The sequence below is a fragment of the Mesoplodon densirostris genome, chromosome 7 (genome assembly GCF_025265405.1).
Source record: "Mesoplodon densirostris isolate mMesDen1 chromosome 7, mMesDen1 primary haplotype, whole genome shotgun sequence".
Lineage (NCBI taxonomy): Eukaryota > Metazoa > Chordata > Mammalia > Artiodactyla > Ziphiidae > Mesoplodon > Mesoplodon densirostris.
In genome coordinates, this window is record NC_082667.1 from 28287025 (window position 1) to 28300289 (window position 13265).

General features: G+C 38.7%; 1 protein-coding gene across 1 annotated transcript in view; it reads left to right on the plus strand.

Moving 5' to 3' along the window:
• The window catches only part of DCDC1 (doublecortin domain containing 1), a 472935-nt gene that overhangs the window by 87760 nt on the left and 371910 nt on the right, over window positions 1–13265 (plus strand). Inside the window, 1 exon segment of the mRNA XM_060105173.1 lies at window positions 10256–10349. Coding sequence (XP_059961156.1) covers window positions 10256–10349 — 94 coding nt within the window.

Below are 13265 nucleotides of genomic sequence, written 5' to 3' on the forward strand. Positions count from 1 at the left end.
TTTTCTTGATGAGTCTGGCTAATGGTTTATCTATTTTGTTTATCTTCTCAAAGAACCAGCTTTTAGTTTTATTGATCTTTGCTATCATTTCCTTCATTTCTTTTTCATTTATTTCTGATCTGATCTTTATGATTTCTTTCCTTCTGCTAACTTTGGGTTTTTTTTGTTGTTCTTTCTCTAATTGCTTTAGGTGCAAGGTTAGGTTGTTTATTCGAGACGTTTCCTGTTTCTTAAGGTAGGATTGTATTGCTATAAACTTCCCTCTTAGAACTGCTTTTGCTGCATCCCATAGGTTTTGGATCATCGTGTCTCCATTGTCATTTGTTTCTAGGTTTTTTTTTTTTTTTTTTTTTTTTGCGGTATGCGGGCCTCTCACTGTTGTGGCCTCCCCCGTTGCGGAGCACAGGCTCCGGACGCGCAGGCTCCGGACGCGCAGGCTCAGCGGCCATGGCTCACGGGCCCAGCCGCTCCGCGGCATATGGGATCCTCCCAGACCGGGGCACGAACCCGTATCCCCTGCATCGGCAGGCGGACTCTCAACCACTTGCGCCACCAGGGAGGCCCTGTTTCTAGGTATTTTTTGACTTCCTCTTTGATTTCTTCAGTGATCACTTCGTTATTAAGTAGTGTATTGTTTAGCCTCCATGTATTTGTATTTTTTACAGATCTTTTCCTGTAATTAATATCTAGTCTCATAGCGTTGTGGTCAGAAAAAATACTTGATAAAATTTCAATTTTCTTAAATTTACCAAGGCTTGATTTGTGACCCAAGATATGATCTATCTTGGAGAATGTTCCATGAGCACTTGAGAAAAATGTGTATTCTGTTGTTTTTGGATGGAATGTCCTATAAATATCAATTAAGTCCATCTTGTTTAATGTATCATTTAAAGCTTGTGTTTTCTTATTTATTTTCATTTTGGATGATCTGTCCATTGGTGAAAGTGGGGTGTTAAAATCCCCTACTATGAATGTGTTACTGTCGATTTCCCCTTTTATGGCTGTTAGTATTTGCCTTATGTATTGAGTTGCTCCTATGTTGAGTGCATAAATATTTACAATTGTTATATCTTCTTCTTGGATTGATCCCTTGATAATTATGTAGTGTCCTTCTTTGTCTCTTCTAATAGTTTTTATTTTAAAGTGTATTTTGTCTGATATGAGAATTGCTACTCCAGCTTTGTTTTGGTTTCCATTTGCATGGAATATCTTTTTCCATCCCCTCACTTTCAGTCTGTATGTGTCTCTAGGTCTGAAGTGGGTCTCTTGTAGACAGCGTATATACAGGTCTTGTTTTAGTATCCATTCAGCCAATCTATGTGTTTTGGTTGGAGCATTTAATCAATTTACATTTAAGGTAATTATTGATATGTATGTTCCTATTCCCATTTTCTTAATTGTTTTGGGTTTGTTATTATAGGTCTTTTCCTTCTCTTGTGTTTCTTGCCTAGAGAAGATCCTTTAGCATTTGTTGTAAAGCTGGTTTGGTGGTGCTGAACTCTCTCAGCTTTTGCTTGTCTGTAAACGTTTTAATTTCTCCATTAAATCTGAATGAGATCCTTGCTGGGTAGAGTAATCTTGGTTGTAGGTTTTTCTCCTTCATCACTTAAAATATGTCCTGCCAGTCCCTTCTGGCTTGCAGAGTTTCTGCTGAAAGATCAGCTGTTAACCTTATGGGGATTCCCTTGTGTGTTATTTGTTGTTTTTCCCTTGCTGCTTTCAATATGTTTTCTTTGTATTTAATTTTTGACAGTTTGATTAATAAGTGTCTTGGCGTGTTTCTCCTTGGATTTATCCTGTATGGGACTCTCTGTGCTTCCTGGACTTGATTAACTATTTCCTTTCCCATATGAGGGAAGTTTTCAACTATAATCTCTTCAAATATTTTCTCAGTCCCTTTCTTTTTCTCTTCTTCTTCTGGAACCCCTATAATTTGAATGTTGGTGCCTTTAATGTTGTCCCAGAGGTCTCTGAGACTGTCCTCAGTTCTTTTCATTCTTTTTTCTTTATTCTGCTCTGCAGTAGTTATTTCCCCTACTTTATCTTCCAGGTCACTTATCCGTTCTTCTGCCTCAGTTATTCTGCTATTGATCCCTTCTAGAGTATTTTTGATTTCATTTATTGTGTTGTTCATCGTTGCTTGTTTCTTCTTTAGTTCTTCTAGGTCCTTGTTAAATGTTTCTTGCATTTTCTCTATTCTATTTCCAAGATTTTGGATCATCTTTACTATCATTATTCTGAATTCTTTTTCAGGTAGACTGCCTATTTCCTCCTCATTTGTTAGGTCTGGTGGGTTTTTGTCTTGCTCCTTCATCTGCTGTGTATTTTTCTGTCTTCTCATTTTGCTTATCTTACTGTGTTTGGGGTCTCCGTTTTGCAGGCTGCAGGTTCGTAGTTCCTGTTGTTTTTGGTGTCTGTCCCCAGTGGCTAAAGTCAGTTCAGTGGGTTGTGTAGGCTTCCTGGTGGAGGGGACTAGTGCCTGTGTTCTGGTGGATGAGGCTGGATCTTGTCTTTCTGGTGGGCAGGTCCATGTCTGGTGGTGTGTTTTGGGGTGTCTGTGGACTTATTATGATTTTAGGCAGCCTCTCTGCTAATGGGTGTGGTTGTGTTCCTGCCTTGCTAGTTGTTTGGCATAGGGTGTCCAGCACTGTAGCTTGCTCGTCGTTGAGTGAAGCTGGTGTTGAAATGGAGATATCTGGGAGATTTTTGCCCTTTGATATTATGGGGAGCTGGGAGGTCTCTTGTGGACCAGTGTCCTGAAGTTGGGTCTTCCACCTCAGAGGCACAGCACTGGCTCCTGGCTGCAGCACCAAGAGCCTTTCATCCACACGGCTCAGAATAAAAGGGAGAAAAAGTAGAAAGAAAGAGTTTAAAAGAAAATAAAATAAAGTAAGGTAAAATAAAATAACATTATTAAAATAAAAAAAATTATTAAAAATAATTTTTTAAGTAAAAAAAAAAAAAACCAACCCCCCTCCCAAAAAAATGGACGGATAGAACCCTAGGACAAATGGTGAAAGCAAAGCTATACAGACAAAATCTCACACAGAAGCATACACATACACACTCACAAAAAGAGGAAAAGGGGAAAAAATAATAAATCTTGCTCTCAAAGTCCACCTCCTCAATTTGGGATGATTCGTTGTCTATTCAGGTATTCCACAGATGCAGGTATTCCACAGATGCAGGGTACATCAAGTTGATTGTGGAGATTTAAATTGCTGCTCCTGAGGCTGCTGGGAGAGATTTCCCTTTTTCTTCTTTGTTCTCACAGCTCCTGAGGTTCAGTTTTGGATTTGGCCCCGCCTGTGCGTGTACGTCGCCAGAGGGCGTATGTTCTTCGCTCAGACAGCACGGGGTTAAAGGAGCCGCTGATTCGGGGGCTCTGGCTCGCTCAGGCCAGGGGGAGGGAGGGGCACGGAGTGCAGGGCGAGCCTGTGCGGCAGAGGCCGGCGTGACGTTGCACCAGCCTCAGGTGCGCCGTGCATTCTCCCGGGGAAGTTGTTCCTGGATCCCGGGACCCTGGCAGTGGCGGGCTGCACAGGCTCCCCGGAAGGGAGGTGTGGAGAGTGACCTGTGCTCGCACACAGGCTTCTTGGTGGCGGCAGCAGCAGCGTTAGCGTCTCATGCCCGTCTCTGGGGTCCGCGCTGTTAGGTGCGGCTGGCGCCCGTTTCTGGAGCTCCTTTAAGCAGCGCTCTTAATCCCCTCTCCTCGCGCACCTGGAAACAAAGAAGCAAGAAAAAGTCTCTTGCCTCTTCGGCAGCTCCAGACTTTTTCCCGGACTCCCTCCCGGCTAGCCGTGGTGCACTAACCCCTTCAGGCTGTGTTCACGCCGCCAGTCCTCTCCCTGCGCTGCAACTGAAGCCGGAGCCTCAGCTCCCAGCCCTGCCCGCCCTGGCGTGTAAGCAGACAAACCTCCCGGGCTGGTGAGTGCTGGTCGGCACCAATCCTCTGTGCGGGAATCTCTCCGCTTTGCCCTCCGCACCCCTGTTGCTGTGCTCTCCTCCGCGGCCCTGAAGCTCCCCCCCTCCGCCACCCGCAGTCTCCGCGCGCGAAGGGGCTTCTAGTGTGTGGAAACCTTTCCTCCTTCACAGCTCCCTCCCACTGGTGCAGGTCCCGTCCCTATTCTTTTGTCTCTGTTTATTCTTTTTTCTTTTGCCCTACCCAGGTATGTGGGGAGTTTCTTGCCTTTTGGGAGGTCTGAGGTCTTCCGCCAGCGTTCAGTATGTGTTCTGTAGGAGTTGTTCCACGTGTAGATGTATTTCTGATGTATCTGTGGTGAGGAAGGTGATCTCCGCGTCTTACTCTTCCGCCATCTTCCCCCTCTCCTCCAATCTTTTTTGTTGTTGTTGGGTTCTTTTTTTTCCATTGGTAATCTTTGTGAGAGTTATTTCAGTCAAATGATACCAAAAGCCAGACAGGAGTGGCCTGAGAATGAGTGGGAAGAAGGGAAATTGAAACAGAGAGATGATAAAGATATTTAGCTGTGCATCAGAATAGTTAGAGGGAGATGTGAGTATGGGAGGATTTAATTTTTAAGATAGGAAAGACTTGATCATGTGTAAGTGTCAGTGGGAAAAATCTAGTTGGGAAGGAGTAGTTAAATGTACAAGAAATGATGGGTAAATATCATGCCTTAAAACCTGACAGCAAACATAACTGAAAGCATAGGTATAGTATTGGCCTTAGATAGGAGCAGGGACTCCTGTAATACAACTAGAAGGTAAAGGAGAGGATGGGTGTAGAAGTAGGTAGGCTTGTAGCTTTGGTAGCAGGAAGATGAAGTTTCAGTTTTCTCTCTCATGTAGGAGGTCATTCCATCTGCTGACAACAAGAAGGGTAGTAGGGGGCTTCCCTGGTAGCGCAGTGGTTGAGAGTCCACCTGCCGATGCAGGGGACATGGGTTCATGCCCCGGTCCAGGAAGATCCCACATGCCGCGGAGGGGCTGGGCCCGTCAGCCATGGCCGCTGAGCCTGTGCATCCGGAGCTGGTGCTCTGCAGCGGGAGAGGCCACAGCAGTGAGAGGCCCGCGTACTGCAAAAAAAAAAAAAAAAAAAAAAAAAAATAGAAGGGAAGTAGGGGAGGGGAGGCTGGGTGGAGAACAACACAGCAGAGATAGTTTGAAATATTTATTGTGGCAAGGAAAGGAGAGATTTGACCAAAGATATGAAATAGAAGTGACTGGGCAGTATTGAGGGACCATGGAGGTTGGTGGCTGTGAGTAATAGTGATAAGGATGTGTTCATTTGTGTGACTTTCTCCAGGAGCACCAGGCTTCTTGGTGTGCACACAGAGAGTAAACAGTAAGGGTCACCCAGGGTTAGGACTTGTGGCAAAGGTTATCCATGAATGAGGAAGAATGAGTAGACTGAGGAGAGATGGTGCACTTGAAGGTCAGGATGCTCAGGGGGGCAGGGTTTGTTTGTTTTGTTTGTTTGATAAGAGGGTTGGGGAGAAATTATTTTGAAATAACATTGTAAGTAACACCACTTCCCAACTTTGAGATTGTGTGATATGAGAGACTAAATTCCCAGTGCTTGAGAGGGCTCTGAGGAAATGAGTGAACTCAGGGGAAAGCTCGTTTTCTTTTAGAAGAGGTTAAGGGTCTGGTCGATTTTGTTGATCGGTGGGGGGCGGGGGGGAGTGTTTTCAGAGTGCACAATGCAAAAGTTTTAGAAATGGATGAAGAAGTTGAGGATAATATATAAAGAACAAGAAAATATAGAACCTTAAGTGAATGATGATGCAGTAGACCGAGAGTAGGAATACTTTTTCTGTAAAGGGGCAGACAGTAAATATTCTTCATCTTACAGACCATAAAGTCTCTGTTGCAACCATTCACCTCTGCTGCATAGCATAAAAGCAGCCATAGAAAATGTATAAATGAACAGTGTGACTGTTTTCCAAGAAAACTTTATTTATGGGAGTTGAAATATGAATTTCATATACTGTAAAAGTGTGACAAAATATTATTCTTCTTCTGATCATTTTTTTAACAATTAAAAACATACAAACCATTCTTAGCCCACAAGCCATACAGAAACAGGCTGTGTCCAGAATTTGGCCCATGGTGTGTGTAGTTTGCTGACCCCTGCTTTAGAGGATCCTTTGAAGAGATTGTGTAGGGAGGTCTAAATCTGGGCTTCCATTTCTGGGCTTGACTCATAAAAATATGTTAAAAGATATCAAGGTCCTCTGTGTTTGAGGAAGATGATGTTGTTTGATCTGATGGCTTGTAGACTCAGCTCACTCGGCCTGGGGTTATGTTGCACTAAGCATACTGTCTCACCTGGACGTTTGGGTAGTGCCAAACCAAACTCAGAGGCTGTAGACTGTGGAACCACGCCACCTCTATGGTGGCCATTCCGGAAGCTGCAAACTGCCCCAGATGTGTGTGGGCGTGGAGGTGACTCCCCAAACTATAAACAAATGAACTCAGCTAAAAAGAGTTTGTGGAAAATCTCTTTCCAGGTGCTCGTCAAGAGGAGTCTGGTTTTATAGCATGATGGTTTTTAGATTTCAGTGTCAGAAGAGTTCTCTACAACCTAAGTTATAAGAAATTAACAACAACAACAAAAAAGAAATATTTTAAGAAGCTTAATGGGTACAGATTAGTGGAAATGGTATTTTAATTAACCTTAATATTATAGCAAGTTGGTACTGTTGAATATTTTTCAATTGTGAATTTTAAGAATAACCTTACAAATAGAGGTTTCATTTCAGGGCTTTTGACAGAAATTTATATAGATACTAATTCATACCACTGATAATTTACTGTGAGAAAATGATTACTGAAGGTTGGCATTGCTTAAACACTGCAAGGATCTTTCATCCTGAAAGTAGGAGAGAATGACAGTGTTGTTGATGCATTATTAATTTCTCATATATCTGATTTTCTAATGCCAGTTTTTAAACTCATTTAACTCTTAAAACTTGGCTTGCACAAACATTTTTACTGATGTTTTAGCAATGAAAAGAAGAATCTTTGAGTTGAAAAGCCGTGTGATTTTACTTGGCTAATTCTTTTAAGACTCAAAGCCAGCAATATTTGAGATAATTTTAAAATCATAGAAATTTTCATTGAAGTAAATGGGACTATCTTTAAATAGCTCATATTTTACTTAGTTTAACTGGTAAATTATAACTTTGGAGGATATTTAGGTATTTGAAGCTTCAAACTCTAATAACTAGGGGATATAATTTGTACTAAAGGGATTTGTTGCACTTTTAAACAATAGATTTGTAATCTTAAGAAATTGAGAGCTAAACATAAAAAATGGAAAGATGAAGAATGTGGTGATGCTGAGGAGGGGGTTGCATCTCTTTAGGGTCTATGGGACCAACTGTAGATTCTTAGTAGTATTCAGAGGTGACTGGCTAAGGAAGAATGCATACTGAGTTAACTCCTTTGAGTACTTTTATCATTGGTGATGGTAAAAGATAATCTTTGGGCACAGAGTCACATGGAAGAAAGTGATGAATAGAAGAATTTTTCTAGTCAGAGACTGTGTTAATTACTAAAAAAAATGTGTAGATCCCCTGCCAGTGTCGGTCTGTATGTTCCACTATCCTTTCTGTCTCAAGTCACAGACCAAACTGCAGTTTCTTCTCCTGATACCTCCTCTCTTATATTTTGAATATTGTTTTCTGAGCATCTTTAATAAAAGTTTGAGTCCATTAGATGGGAGACCTAGGTTAACTTGTGTGTAGTAGTCATTAAAGAAATTAACCCAAGAGGTTAGGAGGGAAGGCAGGAAGAATAAGGTTTAGAGAGTTGCCAGAGTTATTACCTTATTTGTTTGGGTAGCAAGGACCAGTCCCAGCCATGGACAAGTTGGCTAGAGAGAGGTAGGAACAGTGATATCAGAGGGCCATTCTAAGTTAGGGAGCACTGTGTCTGACTTATGAGGACACATGACATTGGTCCTCCTTCACTGACACACTTAAAGTAGGCAGATTGGAGGTCAGTGGATTTGCTCCACGACAGTGCTTACCGTCACTTATGAAGTACATTGCAAGTACCTTGTTTTTTAACTAGGTAAAGCTAGTTAAAGCTACTGTGAATATTTCCCTCCTAAATTAGAGGGTTCAAGATTATTCCTATAACTTTATCTTTTTTTTTTTTTTTGCGGTACACGGGCCTCTCACCTCTGTGGCCTCTCCAGCCACGGAGCATAGGCTGCGGACGCGCAGGCCCAGCGGCCATGGCTCACGGGCCCAGCCGCTCCGCGGCATGCGGGATCCTCCTGGACCGGGGCACGAACCCGCGCCCCCTGCATCGGCAGGCGGACCCGCAACCACTGGGCCACCAGGGAAGCCCTCCTATAACTTTATCTTTAATCACGAATAGTCTTCTTGGTTTTGAGAAAAACAGCAGCAATACATACTTCCTGAAAATTGCCCAAAGCTCTGGATTGCAGCTAGAGTACAAGAAACACACAATCCTGTAAATGCCCTTGGGAGTATGTGGCATGTGGGAAAATTATTGGTCATGTTCAAGGGTGGAATAAAGGCTGAGAACCTCTGATATAATCCAGTAAAGGTCAATTTGTCAGGTTAAATTAATCAGTTAAATATTTGCCTTTTAAATGCAGCACATCACTTGATACAGCAATTAGGATGATAAACCAACTGAGTCACAACGTTTGAAAGTTGTTCTCCAGACTGAAAGAAAAGTACAATTTTGTCTCTACATATACATGAAGCTGTTTAAATATGTCTGTTGTCACAAAGAAATGGGTTGATTGGGCTAGAGCTAGGATTACAGGCTCTAGTTTTAAAATAGGGATAAAAGTGAGCAGAAATGGAGGCAGGGTGATATCAGTAATCAGAAAAATTTTAAAACTATATAATCATGTAATGAACATTGTCCTTCAGCAGTTCTTGGTTATGTAAAAGCAATATATTACAGCTATGAACAGTAAGAATGGAAGACAAAGTACTTTCAGTTTGGATTTGGAATATATTATGGACTTTTAAATGAACGTGGCAAGTTTCATGTTTTGGGAGTCACTTCCAAAAGTCTGATAAAAGCTTGCCCTCAGGTTCCTGATACTTCCCAACTTCCTTCTGTTACTTTAATTTTTCTCATCTTCTGAATAGAACTTTCTCTCCAACTGATGCATGTTTAAGTCTTCCCTGATGTTGGAAAGATGATTGTTACACCCTTATAAGGGCTATATCAAGAACAGGTTGAGAATGAAATAGTGCCATTTGCAGAGATGGACCTAGAGACTGTTATACAGAATGAAGTCAGAAAGAGAAAAACAAATATATAATATCTCTTATATGTGGAATCTAGAAAAATGGTAGACGTGAACTTATTTGAAAAGCAGAAATAGAGTCACAGATGTAGAGAACAAACTTATGGTTACCAAGCGGGGAAGGGAGGAGTGGGATGAATTGGGAGGTTGGGACTGACATATATATACTACTGTGTATAAAATAGGTAATTAATGAGAACCTACTGTATAGCACAGGGAACTCTGCTTAGTGCTCTGTGGTGACCTAAATGGGAAGAAAATCCAAAAAAGAGTGAATATGCATGTGTTTATGAATGATTCACTTTGCTGTATAGCAAGAAACCAATACAACATTGTAAAGCAACTATACTCCAATCAAATTAATTTAAAAAAAGAACAGGTTGAGAATTAAAATATTAAGAGAAGGGCTTTAGCATATTAGAAACCATTAAAAGTGAAGCTCTTCAAACTCAGGCTCATGGAAAACCTTGAAATGTGGTTTATTAATTCCATTTTTTAGCACCCAAAGAACGTAAGTTATCAAGGTGAACTGTGATCAGACTGTGATCAGACTGTGATATTTATAATTTATTTTCAGACACTTGGAAAGACTTTAAAAGCTAAGGAAAGTACCTTAAAACCTAATCTAAAACATAATATCCTTCCCATTGTAAAATAAATGAAAAATATAGAAAATAGCAGGAAAAATATAAAAATCTCCCAGAGTTCTACCATTTATTAAATAATGTATAACTACTTTTTAATGTTCCTTATATCTCCTTTCTCTTTTTATTAATATTTGTGTGTGTGCTCAAAGTACAATTGGAATCTAACCATTTTAACTGCCTTTTTCTATTTCATATATTAGAAACATTTGATAAATCATCAAATTTTATTTTATAATATAATTTTAAATACCCATATAGTAGAGAAAGGACTTTAAATGTGTATTCAATTTCGTTAGAGCTAACTGTGATAAATTATTTATAAGGTATTTTTTTTTCTGTGTAGGTTTTAGATATTTGCACAATGAGAATGAACCTAAATTCATCAGCCAGATATCTTTATGATTTATATGGCAGGAAAATTAAAGATATTTCAAAAGGTAAGTGGCAAAGATTTTGTAAACTATGTGATACTATTTCAAAAGGCATTTACATAATTTTGTTTTACTTTATACATTTAAAAGGAAAAGATATAAAAACCAGTTTAATTATAACATGTCATTCTTGTATGAAGGGAAATCATGAAACAGTATTAAGGTTTGGGGAATCTTTTATTTCATCATGTTTTAGTCCATTTGGGCTACTATAACAAAAATACCATAGATCAAGTGGCTTAAACATTAAGCATTTATTTCTCACAGTTATGGAGGCTGAGAAGTACAAGATCAAGGCGCTGGTAGATTCTTTGTCAGAAAAGGGCCCCAACCTTTTCTGATTGATAGATGGCTGTCTTCTCACTGTGTCCTTAGATAGTGGAAGGAACAAGGGCACTCTCTGAGGTCTTTTATATAAGGACACTAATTCCATTCATGAGGGCTCCACCCTCTTGACCTAATCCCTTCCAAATACTATCCCTTTAGGGATTAGATTTCAACATATGAATTTTGGGGGTGTCATGAACAGTCATCTAAGCACAGCACAAGCTTAGATTTTTTTTTAAAATAATGGGTATTTTAACCTTAGCAAGCCATAACTTAATAAACAAAAGTAATTGATATATTTTCATATTTAACAATTTCTATGGTATACAGCTTTCAAAAGAGAAAGACAAGAAATTGTGCTACTTTGTGCTCAGAGTTTTTTTAATGTTTTGGTTAACTTCTAGAGGTTTTTCAAAAGTCATGAAATGTGCTTTAAAACAATTTTATTGTATGTCTTTGTCAAAATAAGAGACCTCCCTCTATATTTCTAAAGGCACTGATTTGCCAGTCTTTGAAAGCAAAAATACATGATTTCACATCATTAAATTACTGTCAGTAGTAGTTACTACTATTACTTTACTTTTTACTATTTAAAAATTTACTTTTTATTTCTTTAGTAGTAATTAATATTACTTAATAGTGCCACAATTAACACTACTAAATGTGCTACTGTATGGTCCTATCACTTCATTTAAACCTTAACTTCATATACCTGAAGAGGGCCAAAATCTTAAGTAGCATACTTAACTGCAAGGCTAGATATAGACAACTGTAAGTGATTTTGGGATATAGCTCTACTGGATACTCCCACTTGTTTCCAGTATTCTTGCTTGTATTGTATAAAAGCAAACTTTCCTGGCTTTATCATCCTTAATTAATACTATTGAGTGACCACTGATATTTTGATACTTACTGTTTATAACTCTTAAATTTTTTTACTAAGTATCATATATGTGTGTGTATATTTAGAAACCAAATCTATTTTTCTTTATTTTTAATGTTTGTATTAGATATGAGCATTATTTTTTATTTTATTAGGAGTTTTCATCTGAAGATTTTAAAGCACTTGTAGACACTTACCCATTATCTAGAAGCATTAGTTATTTACCTCTAAGACATAAGTAACACAGAGAATTCTTCCTCATGGTCTTTTCTGGGAGAGTGGGGAGAGTAACATTATTAAGTTGATTTCTTCCTTCTTACATTTTTGTCCCCTCCCCCATCACATAGGCTTAAATTTTCTGTATGCTAAACAATATTATATAATCGGTCTTAAACTTGCATTAATAAAATAAATAAATAATGCATTTTCTTAAGACCCTGTCTAGCTTTGAGTGATTTCCATCTCACCTGGAATTAAAAAATTATATTTGACTAAATTGCTAGAGTTGAAACTCTAAGGAACCCTCGTTAAGATGAAAGATTAAATTTAGAAAGTTGATTTTTTTTCCCTTCCCAAATGTGGTATAATAGAATTAGTTATCAAAACAGAAAAGTTCTGACTCTGAGGTGTGAGACTTCATGGATGCCAGAGGCATTCAGATTCATGCCTCATGCTTCACGTTTCCCAGAAGTGTCCTATTATCACATTTTAATGCATGCCTTGCCCTGTGTTTTTGCATACTTATAGAAGCTTATGCCAGCTGAAATTAGCCTATGCAACTACTAACATGGGGAAGCATAACAAGCTCACTGGACTTAAAATACTTAAAGAAGCTAATCCTGTTGGAGGAACTTCCAGTGTGCAGCACCCTAGTCACTTAACATTAGGTTTCTGAATTTCTTTTTTCTTTGTTTGTTAGTATAATTTTGTGCATCAAGTGACTGAGATCCCTAAACTTTTATGTCTTATAGTCTTCTGAACTTTAACTTGGGAAAGGTCAAGTATTATATGAAAGTTATCTTTTACTTTAAATAAATGCTAACATTCTGATTTGATATATGACTTCTTTTTGATTACTTCCTCTGTATCAGATCAGAAAAAGTCATTTAATAATGTTTAATATTAATATCATAGCAATTATCTATTATTTTTAAGCACAAATTAGAAGCGTAATTGTACCAAGAACTAAAAGTCACAGATGTACAAAATAAAAGATTTTCTCCTATCTGTTTTGGGATTAGATATACTTTCAATTGTTCCTCCTGTGCTGTGAGAAATGAGTACATTTGACATGACATTAAACCACTTTTTTTACTTTATCAAGTCTAGTAAAACCTTTAAAAACACATGGGATTTACAAATCACTTGTGTTTTAAATTTTCTAAACCATAGAAGATTTTAACAAAGAAATTTATATTGTTACATGTGGAAAAGTTCTTTAGTTGTGGCTCCTATGTTGATCTATTCTTTTGAGAGTATAAGAGAACTACCCACTGTGTAAAGATGCCATATTCCTATATATGGTCAACATGCTGGTGTAGCATTTCTGCTAGAGCATAAAATAAGTGTGAAAAATGCATTCTGCAAAATTACACCCTCAAAAATAACAGTGCTGTGAGAAAAATAGGTTTGAGGAAGACCAAAGTCTATGCACTTTTAAAACGAGAATACTAACTAAAATAATAATTATTAACTTAGGAGATAATATAAAT